General features: G+C 44.7%; 1 protein-coding gene across 1 annotated transcript in view; it reads right to left on the reverse strand.

The window, feature by feature from the left end:
• SLC35D2 (solute carrier family 35 member D2) overlaps window positions 1-16,200 on the reverse strand; it is a 49,596-nt gene extending 33,396 nt beyond the window's left edge. Inside the window, exons 1-4 of the mRNA XM_075852408.1 lie at window positions 16,000-16,200; window positions 8,109-8,142; window positions 5,760-5,846; window positions 3,078-3,145 (exon numbers count right to left, since the gene is read on the reverse strand). Coding sequence (XP_075708523.1) covers window positions 3,078-3,145; window positions 5,760-5,846; window positions 8,109-8,142; window positions 16,000-16,118 — 308 coding nt within the window. The 5' untranslated portion in view covers window positions 16,119-16,200. The remainder of the gene's footprint in view (window positions 1-3,077; window positions 3,146-5,759; window positions 5,847-8,108; window positions 8,143-15,999) is intronic.
• Between the last annotated feature and the right edge of the window lie 6,936 nt (window positions 16,201-23,136).

Raw genomic sequence — 23,136 nt, forward strand, 5'->3', positions numbered from 1 at the left:
AGGGCCGCGGGACTGATGGATTCAAGCCACAGCGAAAGACACTGCTGCTCTGTATACAGAATACAGAGAAGCTGTATCTGGCCCTGTTCACATCTGTAATTTTGAGGCATATTTTGATCTGCCTGCACGCCGTTTGTTGCGTTTTGTGGCGTTTTTTCGCCAGCGGCCACTGAACGCCACAAGCAAAAACACTTTCTCTGCCTCCCATTGATGTCAAGGAGGTCAGAGACATAAATGGCCAAAGATAGGGCATGTCGCTTGTTTTTCCCGTGAGACGGTTTTTCCGCTCGCGGGAAAAAACGCCTCCGCCTCCCATTGATATCAATTGGAGGCATTTTCGGACGTTTTTTGGCGCTTTTTTTCCGATGCGGTGTGAACAGGGCCTAAAAGCAAAATAAAATTTTAATAAAAAGTTTTTACAAAAGTTACACAAAAACACACTGACTGACCTGTTATATATATATATATATATATATATATATATAGATATAAATGGACTTTCAAAGATTTACATAGCCTTTAAACATATTTTCAGTAGACTTTCAAACCTGGACAAATGTGGAGTGTTTACCCAACTTCAAAGTAAATGTTTAGTCAGTACTTCATTTGTTAACACCCTCTTTAAGTGGCATTTATTAATAAACCTGGTTTTTCATTCAAATACCTATTTCTGTGAATCTAATGCATGAAGCTTGTCAGCAAAAGGGAATAATACACCTATATTCCGGGGCAGTGCCAAGGAACGTATATTTTCCAACCACTAGAATTCTCTGACCCAACATATAAAAGGCAGCAGTTCTGGTTATATAATAATTTTAGGTATAAGCTTGTAATATCAGTGGTATATCTTAAGATCACTTACACTTTTAGCCATTTTCTGCAGGTGTTGGTTAAATGGCTATGACGTCTTATCTTTTATGCTGTTAAAGTTGTTTTGTGTCTTTTTCACAACTTTTCAAAAAGGGTCAGAAAGAAAAGATGTAACACTGTCAGGGTATGTTCGCACGCTTAAGAAAAAACGTCTGAAAATACGGAGCTTTCAGAAGTTTTTTGAGCAACTCGCGTTTTTCGCTGCGTTTTTTCCGGCCGTTTTTAGAGCGGTTTTCAATAGAGTCTATGAAAAACAGCTCCAAAAACGTCACAGGAAGTGTCCTTCACTTCTTTTGACGAGCCGTCATTTTACGCGCCGTCTTTTAACAGTGACACGTAAAATTACACCTCGTGGGAACAGAACATCATAAAACCCATTGAAAGCAATGGGCAGATTTTTGTAGGCGTATTAGGGACTTTTTTCAGGCGTAATTCGAGGCGTAAAATGCCCGAATTACGTCTGAAAACACTGCGTGTGAACATACCCTTAACAGCTGTCATAGCAGAGCCAGATAGGCGGGGTTTACACGTCGCCATCAAAATGCATTTTTTGCCAAAAACTGCAGCAAAACTGCACTTGTTTTGCAGGGGAAACAAACACATTTTGCCCATGACGTGTGAACCCACCCTTCTAGGGTAAGATGGGCTGAGAAGTGATAATTGTCACAATCAGAACTGTGTGGTGTGGGTCACATGACAGCTGTTGCAGTGATCTGATCGCTAGGACCAATAGAGATATTGACATACAACATATGTTTTTAAAGGGGTATTGCAAGATTTTCAATTGATGACCTATGCTTAAGAAAGCCAAAGTATGATCGGTGGGCGCTGCAGTCCCTCCACCACAGTACTCCGCACAGCGACATCCATACAAGTGTGGCTGTGCCTGGCACTGCAGCTCAGCCCATTCAACTTAACAAGGTTTCGCGGGGCGGAGCTGTAATACCAAGCACAAACACACTCGTATGGACATCGCTGTGTAAAGGTACTGCGGCGATAAAGAAATCAGACTCTCACCAATCATACATTGATGGCATAGCCCAAGAACGGGCCTTCAATTGAAAATCCCAGGAAACCCCTTTAGTGCTGCCTTCTTTACTGCCAGCTAGGCACACAAACTGTAGTTGTACAATTCTCAGAGCAGTCGCTATTTTGGAGCTCTGTAAATGTACGCCCTCCAGAATAAATCCTCTTAACAACCACCCATACCTGCGGCAGTTAAGGGGCTTCATATGGCACCCTACAGGTGTTATAGCATTTTCTCTCCTCTCCATACAAACACTGTTACATGTGTTGCAGCAGTCACTTTACTAGAATACAGATGGAGGAGAGAACTAAAACCAAATCACACACATAGGAAAAAAGGCTAAGCTCACATCACGTTTTCACTGTACGTCTGGTGTGCACACTTTGACATGAAAAAACAGTGTGAAAACGTCTACCACAGCGCGTACATTGGTTTCTATGGTCAGGACGGACGCCCTAATGGTGTAGTTTGTGCATACGTTTTGTGTACTTACATTCTATTCTTTTTTTACCCCCATGTCCTGAAAAGCGTAGTCTACTACGCTTTTTAGTACTTTTCCAAAACGTATACCCCACGTATAAGTTTTCTTTGTATTGAAGTCAATGGCGACATATGGCCGACCTATGCAATCTTAAACCCTACTTTTGCATACATAAAACGTATACGTTTTTGTCACCATCTATGGGAAATCTTGACTTTTCCTTTTTGTTCTTGAGCTAAATCAAACTTTGTAAAGTATACGTTTTTAGACGTAAGAACGGACACAAATCTATAAAAACGTATACAACATATACTACGAAAAAAGTGTATGTTATAAACGCATACGTTTTTGTAACTTTAAAAACATATATGTGTGGTCGAATACCACAAACGTGTGCACAAAACGGGATGTGAGCTTAGCCTAAGCCCACAGGACTGGATTTCAGGCTTTATATTTTCTTTTATATATTTTTTTTTTTTACAGTCAGCTATATTCCCTAGGCATTGTAATCATGTCCATTGGGAGGGGCAGATTTCTGAGGCCCCCAAAAGGCCTGGCAAACATCACTGAATGTAGTTGAGATATCTATTGTGTGTGCATTGTTCCGGTTATGACGTGTTCCTATTTCACACGTACATGACTTTACACAGATGGAATCTCAATTCAGCTAGGTGAAAAGATCAAAAACTGTTTCCTTACCTTAGCTTCTGTGTACTTGATAATCCTGTTAAATGATTACCAATGTATAATAAGGGTAAAGGAAATAACTGCAAACAGAAAGAAGTGAGATTAAGTTTAAAAATTGCTTCTGGTTTCCTTGTACGTTTGTGCCCAGTCAGCACTGTATCCAATGAAACGGAGGTTGGCTATATACTGTGCAATATTTCACAGACTATTTTCTATTAGTGTTACATGAAATTTGCTGTATTTTTCTATAGTTTGTGAAAAGAAAAGATTTCGGCTACATAATCATTGATGGAAAATGTCTCCCACGAGAGAGCAGACGGATCCTACAGCAGTCAATACATTGTGCGATATTTTGCCCATTTGCATGGATGAGGCAATGAGCTTTTTTATTTATCAACCAGTTTTTCCCCTTTTCACATAGTAAGGGTAAGGCCACACGGAGCTGCCCTGACACTGTCGCAACGCGGCCAACAACTGCGCCGGCACCATGTAGTGGCCTCACGTTAATGCGGGTAAACCGTCCCATTATCTGCAAAATCGTGCGGCCATGAATTAATACACCCTTTATGGCCGCAAGATTTTCCAGGTTACAACAAGTTACCCCTATTCATTCTCTATGGCAGCGCCGGAAAAAGCCAAACACTGCACTCGGAATTCTCCGGCACTCCCATAGAGAATGAATGGAGAGGCAGTGCGCATGAGCATGTAACCAGAATACCCCTTAACAAGGTAATTGACATCCGTGCCTACATCGTGCCAGCGCAGTTGTTGGGTGCGTTGCGACCGTTTTCAGGGACACTCCGTGTGGCCTTACCCTGAGGGCATGACCACACGTAGCGGAATTGCTCTGGAATTCCGCTGTGGACAGTCCGCAGCGGAAATCCGCAGCGTACATGTTTCTCCATTGCCTTCCACAGCTTTTTAGTTGTGTTCGTTTACACGTTGCGGACAATTCCGCTGCGTAGCATAGGCTGCGGCGCGGAATTTGGTGTCCGCAGCATACAATGGTTGTTGCGGACGTGTAGTGGACTTGTTGCGGACTGATTGCGGAATTTCTCCATTGAGTTCAATGGAGAGTCAAAATTCCGCAATGAAGTCCGCAGATGTTATGTGTGCTGCGGAGCGTATTGGTTTTACTAACATGACATTTCTTCATTCTGGCTGGACCTATGTATTTCTAGGTCTACAGCCAAACTGAGGAAGTCAATGGGGCTCCCGTAATTACGGGTGACTACGTGTATGCACCCATAATTACGGGTGACTACGTGTGTGCACCCATAATTACGGGTGACTACGTGTGTGCACCCATAATTACGGGAGCGTTGCTAGGCGACGTCAGTAAATAGTCACTGTCCAGGGTGCTGAAAGAGTTAAGCGATCGACAGTAACTGTTTCTGCACCCTGGACAGTGACCTCCGATCACAATATACATCAACCTGTAAAAAAAAAATAGAAGTTCCTACTTACCGAGAACTCCCTGCTTCTTCCTCCAGTGCGGCCTCCCAGGATGACGTTTCAGTCCAAGTGACGGTTGCAGCCAATCACAGGCGAATCACAGGCTGCAGCGGTCACATGGACTGCCGCGTCATCCAGGGAGGTTGGGCTGGATGGCGAAAGAGGGACGCGTCACCAAGACAACGGCCGGGTAAGTATGAATTTCTTTTTTCTTTTACTAGGGAAAGGGCTGTCCCTTCTCTCTATCCTGCACTGATAGAGAGAAGGGAAGCCCTCTTCCCCCTCATTACGCAACAGCTAGTCCGCATCAATTTAAGGCCCATTTTAGGCAGAGCCGCAACAGAATCTGCAACGCAGATTCTGTGCGGCATTGATGCGGACAGTGGCGGAAGAAATCCGCCACGTCTGGGCATGCCCTAAGTGCTACACCTCAGCTGCGGCAGCAGTTCTGTCAGTACAACAGCGTTTGTGAATGAGGAGAGGTCATCCAGAGTATGACAGTAGAAAGAAAGGAGTTAAAATTCCAATATTGAGTTTGTCAGACATTGATTTTGGGTGAGGGGGCCTTTTTGTTCACATTCTCTCAGACACGATTGAGCTATAGTAGATATCGCTAGCTTAACTGCAGTAAAATACCACCTAAAGCCTTGTGCACATAGCAAAGCCAGGTGGCACCAAGAGGCCATATGCTGTTTTCCACCATTTTTTTTCATTTATATACGTAACAATTGAGAGAAAAAAACAGAGGTACAGTACATAGACTATGGGCGGCGTATTACGGATACATAAAATAGATCTGTAATATGTGTATACGGCTTTAGGAGTGTTTATTTGTCCTTATTCCAGAACCACACTATGGCAACTATGGTGCTGTAAATTTGGTTCAGTAGAACTGTAGGGGGGGGGGGGTCTGGTGTTATTTCATGGACACTTCTTCGATTCTTGTCCTTTGTAAATATACCATAGTGATGTCACCTGAAAGGTTTTAGAAATGCAGAATATTTCACAATTCTTTAAAAAACATTTATAATATTAGTTCGCACACAAAACCAGTGGATTAATTCCCACACCAAACCAGTCGTTCAGAGAATAAGTAAGATGTGAAGTCTTGTGACGTGTATGCATGTAAGTCCCTTTAAGACTGAGGTTCAAAAGTCACCAGATGCCTAGTAGCAAATTGTCAATTCTATCATACTATATTTGATATATTTTCCTGTATCAGAAATAGTAAATACTCACCTTTCTTGGGATCTCTCTGTCAAAATCTGGGAATGTGATTATTCCTTTCACCTTTCCGATGTACAACACAAGAATGGTGAATCCCATCTAATAAAGCAGAGACATCATTTTAGTAACTAGTAAACAGATAATGCTCAACATGTAGAAAAATAGACTGCACGGCACTCACCACTTGCACAAGGATTTTTGAGTGCCAAGCAGTCTATTTTTCTACATGTTGAATATTTGCTTATACCTGTCTTTCATATGCACTGAGCATCGCCATACAAAGGCTATCGAACCAAAAGTCCCTGCAAGCATATGAGCCTGTGGCGCCGCAATTAAAAGGTAGTGCCAACCATTCTTTTCCCCTACATGTTGCACATAAACAGATAATGCGTCTGCTACAAACTGAAAGATTTTTGAATTAATGAAACAAAAAAAATACTTAGGGCTAGTTTACACAACTGCACCGGAGATACCTTTTGTCTTATTTTACCAAAACAGTAACTGCTGATACTAGTAGGAGGAAATTAGAAACCCTTTCCTTTGGGATTTCCAAAAATATGGACCTGAAATACTCATGTGGATGTTCATCAAATTTACTCTTAAGGCTACGGTATAGAATTTACAATTTTGTAGTATCACTACTCTAGCTACTACCAAGAGATGCCATGTTTTTAGTATAAAGAGATCTGTTCATTTGTTAAACTGGCCAAACACATTAGATGTATGTCAGCCGAACCTGCCGTTTTCAGCGGGATCGGCCGATCATCTATTGTGTACGGTGGTGTCCAGATGTCGGGGTAGAGAAGGGCCAGGAATGTTGAATTTCAACATGCCCGATCCTTTTGTTCATTATTAGATAAGTCGCTGCCATAAGGAGTCTAGCAGCGGCTTTCTCTCTGATCCAAGTCAAGCGCGCACGTGTATGGGGGAGTCGGGAGGAATAGTTGTCGGCTGAGCAAGCGTTCAGCCGACAGCTATCTAAAATGTATGCCTAGCCTTATGGTAACTCCAGCAGATCTCAAAGCAAGCACTTCACACTATTATAAAGTAAAATAGAGAGTGCTTCTTTGAATATTGAAGCAACAAGGAGTTAATTCATAACATTTTGTAAGGCCGCATTCTGAAGGTCATAATATTGGCACATTTTGGTGTCTGTGTAACAGCCGCAATACCCACACTACATTTTACAAAGAACACGGACGGGATAAAAAACGCCAAAGAAGCGTTTCTATAATAAAACTCAATTTGTGTTGAGAATATTTTCCTATATACGAACAGCAAACATTTGGTGTAGAAACGTAGCTAAAAATGCAGTGAAATGGGGACACAGGTCGGATATGCTGTGTAAAAATTGACATGCTGCGGATTTAAATTCTGCACCGCAGGTCAATTTGGTAATGTTTTGCGGTTTGTTTTTTTCGCAACGTGGCCATTCAATTTTCAAAATCTCATCCACTTTGCCGCTACTGTAAATGCTGCGGAATATTCGCACAGATTTCAGTTGCAGAAATTCTGCAGCGTTTATGCTACGTGGAAACCCGGCCTAAGGAAAAGCAGTTTCTCATACAGGGTCATGGTAGCCAGAGCTTGTGGATTTGCAGTGTGGAATCTGCACGGCAAATCTGCAGCGTGTGAATTTACCCTTAAAAAAGCTGATGTTCTTACATGCACTTTTAAACACCAGACAAAAACCCTGTGTGAATGAGATCTAAGGTATGTTTTTGATATGGTTTTTTGAGCCAAAGCCAGGAGTGGATATAGAAGAGGTGTAAATAAAAAACTAAAACATCTCCTCTTTTTTGTAGCCACTGCTGGCTTTGGCTCAGCATCAAAACTGAATGTGGGAATCTAGCATAAACCAACCAAGCCCCCCTCAATTGCACCTGCCATGGATCACTGACAATATAACTGAAAAATGCAGCAAACAGATGTATGTGTATCCAGCCAGTACCGACACACGTAGCGCATTTGTTGCAGATTTTCTCACATTTTCACAGCATTTACACAGTAAAATCCAAACATGTTGTGTGGATTTTGCTGCAGATTTTAACCCTTCTACATTGAAAAGGGTGAAATCTGCATTAAAAATACAAAACAAAATGAGCATGCTGCGGATTTGAAAATCTGCAGCATGCGTAGATTTCCATGTGGAGAATGCTCAGCAGCACGTGGGTGAGATTTTTAAAATCTTATCCACTTGCCTGCAACAGTCTTCTCGCAGCAAATGTTCTGCCCGCAAATCCGGATGGAAAATTTTCAATTAATTTTGCTACATGTCCACACATTTGTGATCCTGACACCACTGGGTTTTGTTTTTTGCACTCTTTGTACGGTCAGATTTAGTTTCATTTGTAGACCTACCTGGCCAACTCCAAGAAATGCTGAAGACGGAAACCTTAAAAAAAGAAAAAAATTTAAAGTTTTTAATGGAGAATACACTATTGAATGTCAATTTTATTGTAGTAGTTATGTCAAACTGTTCCAGAAATATTTTCTAGAACTGTAATAAATGCAAAAAAAAATTTGGCAGAACATCTACCAAAACCTCAAGTATTTGCATGCTGCTGCATTACCACGCTTGTGTGCATGCATTACAATTGACTTTAGCAGATATTCTTAAAGGGATTTACCCTCTAAACACATATCACCTACCCACGTACTATTTCATAAAAAGTGGTCTGTGGCACCCCCACCAACTAGTAAAATCAAACGCATCCTCACCCAGGTCGTTTGTGTGAGGAGGATTGAAGAGGAGTGCTGTCACTCCATACAAAATGTATGGGAGTAAGGCCCCATGCAATTACGGACCCGCCCGTTTCTATTGGCCGCGGACACCTTTCCGTATCGCTACGGATAGGTGTCCGTAGAACTGTGCCGGGAATTATGGAGCATATCCTACTTTTTGTTTTTTACGGGCCGTGCTCCCATGATTTGTATGGGAGAACAGCCCCGACAATGTGGCCCGCGGCCGGCCGTGCCTGGAATCGCGGGCCGTGTTTACGCCATGGCCGTGTGCATGAGGCCTAAGGCCACTTTCACATGGCAGTATTGTGATCAGTATTTTACTTCAGGATTTGTAAACCAAAACCAGTAGTGGAACCTACACAGAGAAAACTTTAATTAGATAAAACTATAAACTATAAAAGACACCTGACATTTTGTCTTGAAATTCTGAAGCAAAACAAACAAGTGTGAATGAGACCTTACCGAAACATAACAGCACTGCACTTGGGTGTTTCCGTAACTCCGATAAATATCGTATATCACGGACCGAACACGCTTAAGGAAAAAAAAAAACTATCTTGTAGCTAGGTAAAAGATGTGTTTGGTGGGAAAACCCCTTTAACCCCTTCCAGTGAATGGCGTAAAAAAATAAAAATAAAGTGCTTTTACTGTGCAAAAGTAGTAAAGCATAAAGAAATATTCTATATGATCTAAATCTGCTATTGCCGCAATTGTATAGACCCATAAATAAAAGTTATGTTATTTATACCGCATGCTGAATACCATAAAAGCAAAACAATGGCAGAATTGCTGTTTTTCTCCATCCCTCCCAAAAAGGTTAATAAGGGTATGTTCACATGGCTTATTTTAGAACGCCTCCAAACATCTGCCCATTGATTTCAATGAGAAATACGGAGTTCTGTTCCAATGGGCTGTTTTTTTATGCAGCCGTTTTGAAAAACAGGCGTGTAAAAAACGGCCACAAAAAAGAAGCGCATGTCACTTCTTGAGACGTTTTTGGAGCCGTTTTTCATTAACCGCTCCAAAAAAAGCCGTAAAAAACGCAGCGAAAAATGCGAGTGGCTTAAAAGAAGTTTTTGAGTTTGCGTGCACATACCCTAAAAGTTATTCAATGCATTATATCTACCAAAAATTGTGCCATTTAGAAATACAACTAGGCCTGCAAACAAAAGCCCTCATACAACTATGTTGACAGAAAAATGTAAAAAAGTTATAACTTTCCAAAAGCGGAAATGAAAAAAAAAAAAAACTTTGCGTCCTTAAGGCCCAAACTAGGCTGCGTTTATTATGGATTAATGTGGCACAAAGGCACACAGGTTATTACCGCTTTTTTAGGCCTTGTGGATCCCAAAAAAAGGAACTTTATAAAGAAAAAACTTTTTGGGGATCCAAACCATTTTTGTCTTAAAAAGTCCACACAAAGTTTCAGGCCGTGTACATATGGCTTATTTTCAGGCATATTTCGGAGAGCAAAACGGTCATATTAAACTCCGAAATACACCTGCAAACAGCTTCCCATTGATTTAAATGGGGAATATGCTGTGTAATTCACAAATGTTTACACTGTGGAGTTAAAAACGTGACATTTAACTTGAAGTGTTGTGCAAGCTGATTTTTCCTATTGTCACCTCAAAAAAATGCCTCAAAATACACTTCGAAAACACATGCAAAAATTAAAAAAAGCTTTGAAAATCAGCTCCAAAATTGCCTGGGTTTCAGCCTGTACTTATGCCATGTGCACTTAGCCTCATTGTGTGTACTGTATTGTAGAATTTACTGAAAGGTCAATCGGTGTTCACAAGCAACCAGATCTAGATTACTTGAAACTTGGTATACTTGCTAAACAAGTGAGCGGTAGATAGCGTGATTATTGTCCAATGCTCATCACAAACACGACTTAATGTTTTCCAAAAACAGCTGCAAATTGAACTGCCTTGGCAGTCATCTTTTAAAGGCACTATGAGGGTACGAACACACACCGCGTAAGCACTGCGGATTTTCCACAACGGATTAATTGCGGAAAATATTTCGCGTAATACCGTAGCACCACTGTGGGTGAGATTTCAACAAATCTCAACCCCACACAGCGGAAAAATGGCGATGAAAAAAACCGCACATAAATTGACCTGCAGTGCTGTTTCCTCAACCGCAGCATGTCAATTAACGCTGCGGAATCGCAGATCTTCTGTTGCGCCGCAAAAATCGCAAGTAAGAAAAAAATAAATAAAGTTATACTTACCCAGAGTTCCCTGCTTCTTCTCCAGTCTGGCCTCCTGGGATGACGTTTCTTCCCATGTGACTGCTGCAGCAGACACATGGCCTTCAACATCATCCCAGGAGGCCGGACTACGCGCAGAAAAGAGGGAGGGTGTGAGTATGAATGTTTTTTGTTGTTTTTTTCCTGGCGCTGCATTACGCAGAGGAAATTCAGCCGGAAAAGCGCACCACAATGTGGTGCGTTTTTTTGGATGGCATTCTCTGCTGTGTTCAGGGCGGAAACGCTGCGAAGCTTGATGCAGCGTACCCGCCCAGAACACGCCGTGTGTGTTCCTACCCTAAGGGTGCATTTAGGTCGCCTTCACACAGGGTTTTTGTCCGGTTTTTATGGATCAGTTGCTAAACAAGTGTAGAAAGCAAAAAGTAAAAGAAATAAGTGCTTGCAGAAGAGAAAAAACGGATGACACATGGAAATCACAGACACAAGACGGACATTTATATGCATGAAAATTTGTCAATTTTTGTGTGGACAGAAATCGGACAATAATTCACTGTATTAAACGATACATATAATTGTGCTCCCACAATATAAGAAAGTTAGTAGATTCACTGAAGTGATATATGAGTAAAATATATCTTTATTTTATAACTCTCTAAAAACAGGGGTACACTCACCACTGTGAAAAGCCCCACCGTGTGTATTAAAAATGTATTAAACAATAACTACCAAGTCCTGATTCAGTTGTGAACACTCTATGACTCAGTATATTGTAAAGATATCAATCCGGAATCAGCATTTAAACATGGGCATAACAGTAGTTTTGACCCTAAAACACACTAGAGTCCGCGATAACCGCACCGGAAACACCTAATGCTAAGGTATACAACAATGCCACTGTTCCCTATGCTAAAATTCCTTATTACACCCGACAGAAATCGGACACCCTCATGTCAATAAGGCCTTAAAGCGTACTTAACTTTTCAGATGACTTTCCAGAATTACCTGCAAATGTGTGTACATGAGGAATAACACTATTTCTGACCATTATATGACTTGCACGTGACATTATTTAGCAGTTTTCCCTCTGCAGGCTGTATTTCTAATTCTCAGTTGTCACTGGGCTACTGGGGGGAGCCTAACGGCTATCATGTCTTCTATACACTGCACACATAGAAGAGGAGAATTCCGCTCTCCTATTACTATCTATCGCATATATAGAAGCTGCAGCAGTATGCAGAACATTATACAGCAGTAACGAGCAGTGGAGCTGAGAATCCAGCACTGGGGTGACATAGAAAGCTTACCATTACATCTATGTGTTTCTCTCTGCGCCTGCTCCCCCCCTGCTCACTCCTTCATAGACTTACATGCAGCATGTCTTTTTGAGTCACACTCTTTGCACCCCCTTCCCTCTCCATAGACATATAGTAGGCAGTGAAGGGACTGACAAACACCCACCTTCTACAGCCGTCAATTCTGCTCTGTAACCAGAGACAAACAATGCTTGACAGCAGATTACAGGAAGAGAGACCCCTAGTGGCAGTAACTTCACAACTGCACACGATGCGTATTACGTGTGGTTTTTCCGCACGTATTTGCGTGCGGCAAATCTGCGGGGTAATACAGTACCAGAAAAGTAAATGAGATTTCAGGAAATCTCATGTACATGCTGCGGTTATTTTCGGCACGTAAATTTGACCTGCGGTGCGTATTTTAGAATATGCAGCATGTCAATTTATCTTGCGTTTCCACTTGCGAATTGTATCTGCCCCGTTGTAAGAAAAAACGCACCAAAACCCGCAGCACGAAAACGCACTGATTTATGCATCAAACTGTAAAAGCCCGCGACAAAAAAAACGCACAATTAGGTGGGGTTTTTACCTGAAAAACCTGCGACAAATAGCAAATGATCTTTGCGGCAAAAAAAGCTGTGATTCTGTCGCAAAAATCAAAAACAAAAAAAATACTTTTAGGAGTTCAAAATTAGTAAAAAGGTTTATACTTGCCAACCAGGCGTTGCCATAGCAACGCTTCCTCCTGTTCTCCGTCCAGGTCAGCCTGCTGGGATGACGTTTCATCCTATGTGACCGCTGCAGCCAATCACAGGTCACAGGCCGCAGCATCATCTCAGGAGGCCGGACTGCACGGACAACAAAGGGACGCTTCGCTATGACAACGGAGAACAGTATAAATACTTTTTCAACGGAACGACAATTTGGTGCGTTTTTTCGGACGGAATTCCCTGCAAGTTCCGGGGCGGATACGCTGTGTACTTTTACGCGGCATATCCGGCCTGTATGAACATGGCCTAACAGTGAGTAAATTACAGAGTTGTTTAATGTCAGGTATGCTATTAGATCAGAATAAGTTGTTTGCTTAAATGGACACTTATTTTTCGGAGTTTGCACGCAAAGACAACTTGTCCACATGCACTGTTAGGCCTCATGCACACGACCGTAAAAACTCCCGTTATTACGGGTCGTAAATACGACCCGTAATAACGGGCTCATAGACTTTTATTGGCCACGGGTACCTTCCAGTTGTCTTACGGGAAGGTGCCCGTGCCGTTGAAAAAGATAGAACATGTCCTATTTCAGGCCGTAATAATAGCACGGGCAGCCCATAGAAGTCTATGGAGCTCCCGTAATGACGGGTGGCTACATGTGTGCACCCGTCATTACGGCAGCGTTGCTAGGCGACGTCAGGGGATAGTCAGTGTCCAGGGTGCTGAAAGAGTTAACTGATCGGCAGTAACTCTTTCAGCACCCTGGACAGTGAATTCCGATCACAATATAGAGCAACCTGTAAAAAAAAAAAAGAAGACGTTCATACTTACCGAGAACTTCCTGCTTCTTCCTCCAGTCCGGTCTCCCGGCCATTGCCTTGGTGACGCGTCCCTCTCGACATCCGGCCCGACATCCCTGGATGACGTTTCAGCCCATGTGACCGCTGCAGCCAATCACAGGCCAATCACATGCTGCAGCGGTCACATGGATTGCCGCGTCATCCAGGGATGTCGGGCCGGATGTCAAGAGAGGGACGCGTCACAAAGGCAAAGGCCGGGTAAGTATGAATTTCTTTTACCTCGGAAAGGCTGCCCCTTCTCTCTATCCTGCACTGATAGAGAGAAGGGGCTGCCGATTAGTGCAGTGCAATTTTGCATCGAAAACGTGCCCGTAAATACGGGTGGAATACTGGTGACACCGGAACCGTATTTGCGGTCTTTTTTTTCGCGACCGTTTTGAAAAATGATTGCGTAAAAAAACGCTTGCGAAAAAGTGCATGTCACTTCTTGAGAAGTTTTTGTAGCCGTTTTTCATAGACTCTATAGAGAAATAGCTCTAAAAACGGCCGTTAAAAACGCTGCGAAAAACGCGACTTTGAATAAAAAACGTCTGGAAATCAGGAGCTGTTTTCCCTTCAAAACCGCTCCGTATTTTGAGACTTTTTAATTTTGTGTGTGAGCATACCCTAAGGGCTTATGTCATAGAGGGGAGTCCTGAGCTCAGGACCTTCCCATTATTAGCCAGTGTGAAGAGTAGCTTGTGCTCTGGTGAACTGGACCCGGCCATGTATTACACAATCGCTGGTTTATTTGAATGGGCACCATGTAATACTACAGTCCCCCTGCAGGTGAAATGTGTGGCTGGACTCACAACAATTAGGGCTTGTTCACATCAGCATTGGGCCATTGAGCCAAACAGAATCCATAGTAATGCATCCGTTGCAGTTGCTTTCTGTTTGTTTCCATTCCATAAAGTTTCAGGGTTTTTTCACGGAAACAATAACATAGTGGACTGCCGATGAACGGAAGCCCAACGCTGATGTGAACAGCCCCTTAGCAGATTGTCCGTCTGGCTTCATTTGAAAATAATCGGAACATTTGTCTTAGGCCTCATGCACACGAGCGTAGCCAAGTGCATGGCCGTGATTTTCAGGCCGGACGGCCGCGGAGTGTCACCCGCGAGCCACCCGCAAATCGTGTGCCGTACACATGGCCGCGTCCATTATTTTCTATGAGCCTGGACTGCAGAACACGACCGTAATAAGACATGTCCGTTCTTTCTGCGGTCCTGGCTCCTGGGCCATGCACGGGCCGTGAAAACCACGGTCGTGTGCTTGGGCCCATAGAAATAGAATCTCACGCAGATTTTCGGAGGAATTGCGGCCGCAAAAGCACGTTCGTGTGTATGGGGCCTTAGATAAACATTTACACACAGATTTATTTTGACAAGATGGGACAATTTTACAGGAATTTTTTAATTGTAGCGAAATAAAGCCCTGCTATTCTTTACAGTGTGGTTTTCTGACCCAACTACTGGTCACATAATACAGTTAGGGTATGTTCACACGACAACGCAAAATACGTCTGAAATTACTGAGCGGTTTTCAGGCGAAAACAGTTCCTGAATTTCAGAAGTTTTTGCATGTACTCGCGTTTTTCGCGGCGTCTTTTACAGACGTAATTGGAGCTGTTCTTCATTGGAGTCAATGAAAAACGGCTCCAAAAACGTCCCAAGAAGTGTCCTGCAGTTCTTTGACACGGGCGTAATTTTACGTGACATCTTTTGACAGCGACGCGTAAAATGACACCTCGTCTGAACAGAACATCGTAAGACCCATTGCAAACAATGGGCAGATGTTTGCAGACGTATTGGAGCCGTCTTTTCAGGCGTAATTCGAGGCATACCTTAGGGTATGTTTACACGGCTTATTTTCGGCCATTTTCCGGGCCGTAAAATCGGAAGCAGAACGCCTACAAACATCTGCCCATTGATTTCAATGGGTAAAACAGCGTTCTGTTACGACGGGGCATTTTTTTGCAAAACGCCCGCGTTAAAAAACGGCCGCGAAAAAGAAGTGAATGTCACTTCTTGAGCCGTTTTTCATTGACTCCATAGAAAAACAGCTCCAAAAACGGCCGTAAGAAACACAGCGAAAAATGCTAGTTAATTTTAAAAAAAAGTCTGAAAATCAGGAGCTGTTCCCCCTTGAAAACAGCTCCGTATTTTCAGACGTTTTTTGCTAAGCGTGTGAACATAGCCTCATAGAAACAACAGTGATCAGATCCTTTTCAGAGGAGTTGGAGCTGGCTATTTTGCCCATTGATACTCAAAAATATTATTACATTAGAAATTTTCATTCTGTGTGTAAGCTCAGCCTAACTTAAGCCACTTTAACAGATTGATAATACAACCACTTATTGCTCTCCGATTAATGGTGTACTCGCAGCCCCCCACAATTACACCATGTTATTACCTCCATGACCCTGTAATATTCTCTTCCTACCTGTAGCTGGTGAGCACAGTCTTGTTAACCAGGACTATCAGGAATGAGCTCACTCCATAGAAGACAGCTGAGAAAATCCGTGCTCTACGGGAGGACACAGCTTCTGTTTTGGGATACATGTTGTTCTGGGTGAAGGTCCAGCTGGCCTAGGACTCTGCCTGCCTTATAGTTCTGGCAAAGCCATCACGGCTATGTAGAGTGTCAGAGAGAGTACACACTAGTCACCTGGCCCCACCTTCAAAGGACAGGTTGTAGGTATTCTACAGGGCGGGGGGAGTGAGTCACAAGCTGGGAGGAAGAAGAGTGATATATGTTCTCACACAGCATTGTAGTACATATCGCGACACACAACGTAGTAATGTGCAGTTTGCTACCTTGGAATGTTATAGTGCGATTATTGGGCTGGAACAGATTAGGTGGGGATAGATCCCAGAAAGGAGAATAAAGGTTTATTTACATGAGTCGTTTTGCAGTGGTTTTCAATGTGATTTCGTAATTGCAGCAAAACTGTGTTGTTTTTTTACAAAAATTTACTGTGATTACAAAAATTGCTGCAAAAAAAGGACTTGTGTAAATACACCCTTAGGTCAAATGAACATGATGCGTATTACATGCGGATTATCGTGCGGCAAAAACGCAGCATAATACAGTACCTCCAAAGTAAATGAGATTTCAAGAAATCTCATCTACACGTTGCTGATTTTTTTCTGTACGTAAATTGACGTTGGGTGGGATTTTAAAATTTGCAGAATGTCAATTTATCTTGCATTTCCACTTGCGAATTGTATCTGACTAGTTTTAAAAAATATGCTAAATCCACAGCATAAAAACGCACCTATTTCCGCATCAAAATGCAAAAACTTTTAGGTGCGGATTACCTCCATTTACCTGCGGTTTTGATGCAGATTTTCTGCATCCAACTTTACGTGTGCATGTAGCCATAGGCTGCTTTCACATTGCAGTGTTTTTGTCAGTATTTGAACAGTATTTTGAATCACTATTTGGAAGCCAAAATTAGAAGTGGGTCCAATACATGGAAGAGGTGCAAATCTTTCCAAATACTGATGCAAAATACTGATCAAATACTGACCAAAATACTGCAAATTCCTGCCATTTTAGGCTATGTTCACACGGGGTCTTTTGCCGAGTTTTTTGACGCGGAAACCGCGTCGCAAAACTCGGCAGAAACAGCCCGAGAACGCCTCCCATTGATTTCAATGGGAGGCGTCGGCGTCTTTTTCCCGCGAGCAGTAAAACTGCCTCGCGGGAAAAAGAAGCGACATGCCCTATCTTCGGGCGCTTCCGCCTCCGACCTCCCATTGACTTCAATGGGAGGCAGGAGAAAGCGTGTTTTATGCCCGCGGCGCTCAATGGCCGCGGGCGAAAAACAGCGCGATAATTGCTGTTCACACGGAGTATTTTGGGGGAGGAATATCTGCCTCAAAATTCCGTTTGGAACTTTGAGGCAGATATTCCTCCCCCAAAATACTCCGTGTGAACATAGCCTTAAACTGCTTCAAAAATTGTTTCTAAAAGCACTAGCATTAAATGTAACATGCATTTCTATGGCGCTTTTTGTGGCGTTTTTCATTTTGTGTTATTTTGTACATGCGTTTTCATGGTGTTTTTGAAGTCCTGTAGAGAAGCCTATGGTAAAAACAGCATACCCAGAACATGCTGCGTTTGGAAAACAATGCCACTGACTACAAAATTGCCTCAAAAGCGCCACAAACCAAAACGCAGTTGTGTGTAGTGCATTTGATATTTTACTATAGACTTTGAGATCTGATTCCACTCCAGGAGAAGCTCCTGTCGTTTGTGTCCATTTATGGACAGTGACAGCATTGGCTTCTCCTGGAGTGGAATCCCCCCGGTCACAACGTCTGCAATGCTATGGACGGGGATTCCGCTTCAGGAGTTTCCCCTGATGTCACTGTCCATATATGGACAGAGAAATCAAGTGGAGCGCTCCATGACCTGCCTAAGTAGAGTCGTGTGTTAATGAACCTTCCCTTACCCATCCTATCCCTCCACTCCCACCTTTAGGAAAGACACGTGACACCGAGGTTGGATGTGAAATGGCCACAGCAGCCGTTTATTAATTTCACAGTTTTATAAAAACAATTTAAATCCGAAACATTCGGATAACTAGTTAGGAATCCACCAGAGAATTCCTCCTAATAATTCACATGACCCAACATGGGTCAGAATCGTAAATAACAATTTTAACGTTAACATTAACCCGAGCAGAGGAAGTCCTTGAAGCCCTTTCAGATATTCCTTTTTTAAGAACACACCGAGTTAGCCATCTGCAACCACCAATTACCTCCAGCCGTAAACCAGCTCGGAAGCACCGTTCACCTCTGCAGATGGCTCCAACCACTAGAAGTCCACTTCAAAGGGATAACACCCGATGAACCCCTCAAGTGATATACCGACCACTAGAAGTCCACTTCAAAGGGATAACACCCGATGAAGCCTTCAAGTGATATACCTTCCACCAGAAGACCACTTCAAAGGGATAACACCCGATGAAGTCTTCAACCATGTACCTTTTTTGGGGGACGCATACCCCCGATGCGACCCCCCCACCATTTTGTACTGACTGGCCTCAAGGACTCCCCCCGCCAGCTGCCATGACAACAGAACCTACTCCGGAAAAAAGAAAAAACATGTTAAATAAGCACACAAATAAAACACAACACTCATAGACGGACGTACATAAAGACCCACAGGGGTAACAAATCAAGGGCGGGAGGGTGGGAGCTTGTCTTTTCCTGTGTTACTCCTCCCGCTGCTTCCGGCTCAATGCCGAAAACAGCGGGAAGCTCAGCAACGGCCCCCTGACTCCTCCTTGTCCCTCCTCCAACTCCCTCCAACTCTCCCTCCAACTCTCCCTCACCTATTAACCCTTTCCCTACCAGGGCGGTCATGGAGGCTTCCCCTTAAGCCCTGCAGGCTGCGTCCAGCCTCTTCTTGACCTGCCTAAGTAGAGTCGTGTGTTAATGAACCTTCCCTTACCCATCCTATCCCTCCACCCCCACCTTTAGGAAAGACACGTGACACCGAGGTTGGATGTGAAATGGCCACAGCAGCCGTTTATTAATTTCACAGTTTTATAAAAACAATTTAAATCCGAAACATTCGGATAACTAGTTAGGAATCCACCAGAGAATTCCTCCTAATAATTCACATGACCCAACATGGGTCAGAATCGTAAATAACAATTTTAACGTTAACATTAACCCGAGCAGAGGAAGTCCTTGAAGCCCTTTCAGATATTCCTTTTTTAAGAACACACCGAGTTAGCCATCTGCAACCACCAATTACCTCCAGCCGTAAACCAGCTCGGAAGCACCGTTCACCTCTGCAGATGGCTCCAACCACTAGAAGTCCACTTCAAAGGGATAACACCCGATGAAGCCCTCAAGTGATATACCGACCACTAGAAGTCCACTTCAAAGGGATAACACCCGATGAAGCCTTCAAGTGATATACCTTCCACCAGAAGACCACTTCAAAGGGATAACACCCGATGAAGTCTTCAACCATGTACCTTTTTTGGGGGACGCATACCCCCGATGCGACCCCCCCACCATTTTGTACTGACTGGCCTCAAGGACTCCCCCCGCCACAGCGAAACAGGCCTTGACCACCTTAAGCCTGTGAGTTCCGCCACACCACCACCGCCCTTTCTATTCCTTCTGCTATCGCCAAGCTCCAAAGATCAATGCCAACCTCGGTCAGATGAACCCCATCACTCCTCCAGAAGTTCCCCACTCCTGACTCCAAATCCCTGTGCCGCACGCAAATGCCCCCGTTTTTTGCTACAAAACGGGACACCGCCCGATTAACTTTAATGCGAGCCTTATTGACTCTCTCCACTGACCTAGCCAACCGCCAATGTTTCCTTGGGACTATGTCCGACCACACTATCAGCAACTTGGGATAAGAAACCCACAAACACAACATATCATGTTTGATATCCCGCACCAACTCACGAAAGGGGCGGACTCCTAAGTCATTCCCACCCACGTGCAACACTAAGACCTCCGGAACCCTATCAAGCCGGGCATATGTCTGGAATTCTGCCAACACCCTGCTCCATGACATACCTCTAAATCCCAGCCAATGCACAACCGCATCCTGTCGCGGAATGCGCAACTGGCGACCGTCCGGGCGGACGTCCGCCCTCAAAGCCCCCCAGTGCACGTAAGAATGACCCAGCAACCACACCAAACACGGAGGCGAATCTGAAACGGAAAAAACAATTAGCCACCACCATATAAAACATTTCTTAAGCGTTAACAACAAACCTCATAACAAATGGGGGCGGACATAGGACTTAAATCTGTTGGACTCCCAACGACCGATGCGCCGCACCCCTTCATCATCCAACCCCCAGCGCCCCGCTTCTGTTGCTGCGCCAATCCTGAAGGAATGAGATGAATATGAGCCCGCCGCGACACCAACCGCCGTCAGACATTTTTTAAATACAGCTCCAAACTGAAACCTGGACAAAAACGACCCGTCCACATGACGTAACAAAGGCAAATCTGGAGACCCCGCTTGTGGCTTAAAACCCTGCATGCACTCTACTGGGCACATAACCGACCCCGGGAGGGCGAACAAAACTATCAGCTTACCCTTCCCTAATTGGTCAGTTTTTGACCGACGCAACCATACCTCCAGCCGATCTGCGAATAGGCTCACCTCCCCCGATCTCAGCCCCCCTGCCTGTTTGGTACTTGGCGACACCAACTCACCTATTCTAAATGCCCCAAAGAACGCTAACGAAAAAGCTAACCGAAACAAATCCATTTAGTCTGAAGAACGACAGACCGATGCTAATGAACCGCCCAACGAGCTAAGCAAAGCAAACGACACCGGCCTTCTACTATCCGCCTCCACTCTACCTCGGCGCAACCCCTTCAAAGCCTGTAACACCAGAAATTCCTTAGATACATCCTGAAAGCCTCGCAACTTAAAACCAAACGCCACCGCAGACATGAACCGGTTCACCTTTGCCAATGAAAACCCCGCCTCCCAGGCGTCCCCTAACCAGTACAAAAGTGCCACCAACCTGTCTCTATCCGTATTGACGTCACCCACCTCTCTTACCCACTCCTCCCACTGCCTCCAACAAGCAGAATAAGCACTCCACGTCGTGCGTGTCAAAGACCTTTGTACCAGTTGTTCTACGGGACCGAGACCAGATCCCAAAGATGTTCCGGACAAGCCAAACCGAGACGTTCCGCTCCCGGTGCCAATTGCCGAAACCGGTCCCACTGCGAACGAGAAAGAGCATCAGCGATACAATTCCGTACTCCCGGCACATGCACCGCCACCACCCACGCGTTCAACGACAAACACACCAACACTAAATGTCGCAACAATTGAACTACCGGAGGAGAGGACGCCGTGATGTTATTAATGGCCAGCACCACCCCCATGTTGTCGCAGTAAAAACGAACCTTCTTATCCCTGAGCCTGTCCCCCCAAATGGTCGCCGCCACCACGATGGGGAACAGCTCGAGCAGGGCCAGATTCCGCGTGAGTCCACTGGACACCCAACTAGCCGGCCATTGACCTGCGCACCACGGACCTCCCCCGTAAGCTCCAAAACCGCCCGCCCCAGCCGCATCCGTAAAAATATTCAAATCACTCGTATCCTGCGCTGGGGCCATCCATAGCGAGCGACCATTGTACTGGCCCAAGAAGTCATCCCAAACCTGAAGATCAGCTCGATGCTCCTCCTTGAGCCGCACAAAATGATGCGGCGCACGCACTCCCGCCGTTGCCGCCGCCAACCGTCTACCAAACACCCTCCCCATTGGCATAATCCGGCAGGCGAAATTCAACTTCCCCAGCAGCGACTGAAGCTCCCGCAGCGTCATTTTCCTCAGTCTACAAGCCCGCCGTACCTCCAGCCTCAAAGTACCCAGCTTATCCGCAGGGAGACGACACTCCATTGCCACCGAATCTATTTCAATTCCCAAAAAACAAATCGTCGCTACCGGGCCCTCCGTTTTTTCTGGCGCCAAAGGGATCCCAAAATCCCTCGCCACCTTCTGTAGTGCATAAAGCAAATTACCGCAAACCGGCGAACCCCCCGGGCCAACGCACAAGAAATCATCTAAGTAATGGATCAACGAGTCGACCCCGGCTACTCCCCTCGTTACCCACTCCACGAAGCTACTAAACGCCTCGAAGTATGCACAAGAAAGGGAACACCCCATCGGAAGGCACCGATCCACGTAAAAAGCCCCATCCCAAAAACAACCCAACAGCCGTTGGCTTTCTGGATAAACTGCAAACAACCTGAACGCCGCCTCGATGTCGGTTTTTGATAGCAGCGCGCCTGGACCCGCAGCCCGCACTAAACCCACCGCCTTATCGAATGAGGTATAGACTACGGAGCACAACTCGTGATCAATCCCGTCATTTACCGACGAACCCTTGGGATACGATAAGTGTTGAATCAAACGAAATTTTCCGGGCTCGCGCTTAGGAACAATACCCAACGGGGACACAACTAAATCTTTTACTGGCGAATCAACAAAAGGCCCCGACATGCGACCCAACGAAACTTCTTTTAACAATTTTTCCAACACGACCTTGGCATGCAAGTAAGCCGATTTTAAATTCCTCCGCGTAACCGGAACCTCATAAGGAGGAATAACAAAACCAACACAAAACCCCTCGTAAAGCAACTTAGCCGCCGCCCTATCCGGATACTCATTTAGATAAGGGGCCATCTTTTCCACCCTCACCGGTGACACCCCCTTGACCAGCCGCGGAGGACTGGTTCCCTGACCTCTTTTTTCGCAGACATTTTGCCGCCCCGTGCGATGCACCATTACACTCGGAACACACGTGCTTGAACTTGCACTTGGCCCCGAACTTACACTGGCCTTCATTAAATTGCCAGCAAAAACCCGCCTTTCCCCCGCCGCCTTGTCCAACCTGACTAGACTGGCCTCCTTGGCCGGCGCTCCCGGGAAAGGACTGCCTAACCGGAGCCGTAACCCGTAACCAGAGAGCAATATCCTTCTGGTCCCACCGAATCGCCGGCCGAACCGCTTTCCGCTGACGGAATTGCTCATCGTATCGCAGCCACGCCTGACCCCCATATGC

Source organism: Rhinoderma darwinii, chromosome 1 (genome assembly GCF_050947455.1).
Source record: "Rhinoderma darwinii isolate aRhiDar2 chromosome 1, aRhiDar2.hap1, whole genome shotgun sequence".
NCBI lineage: Eukaryota > Metazoa > Chordata > Amphibia > Anura > Rhinodermatidae > Rhinoderma > Rhinoderma darwinii.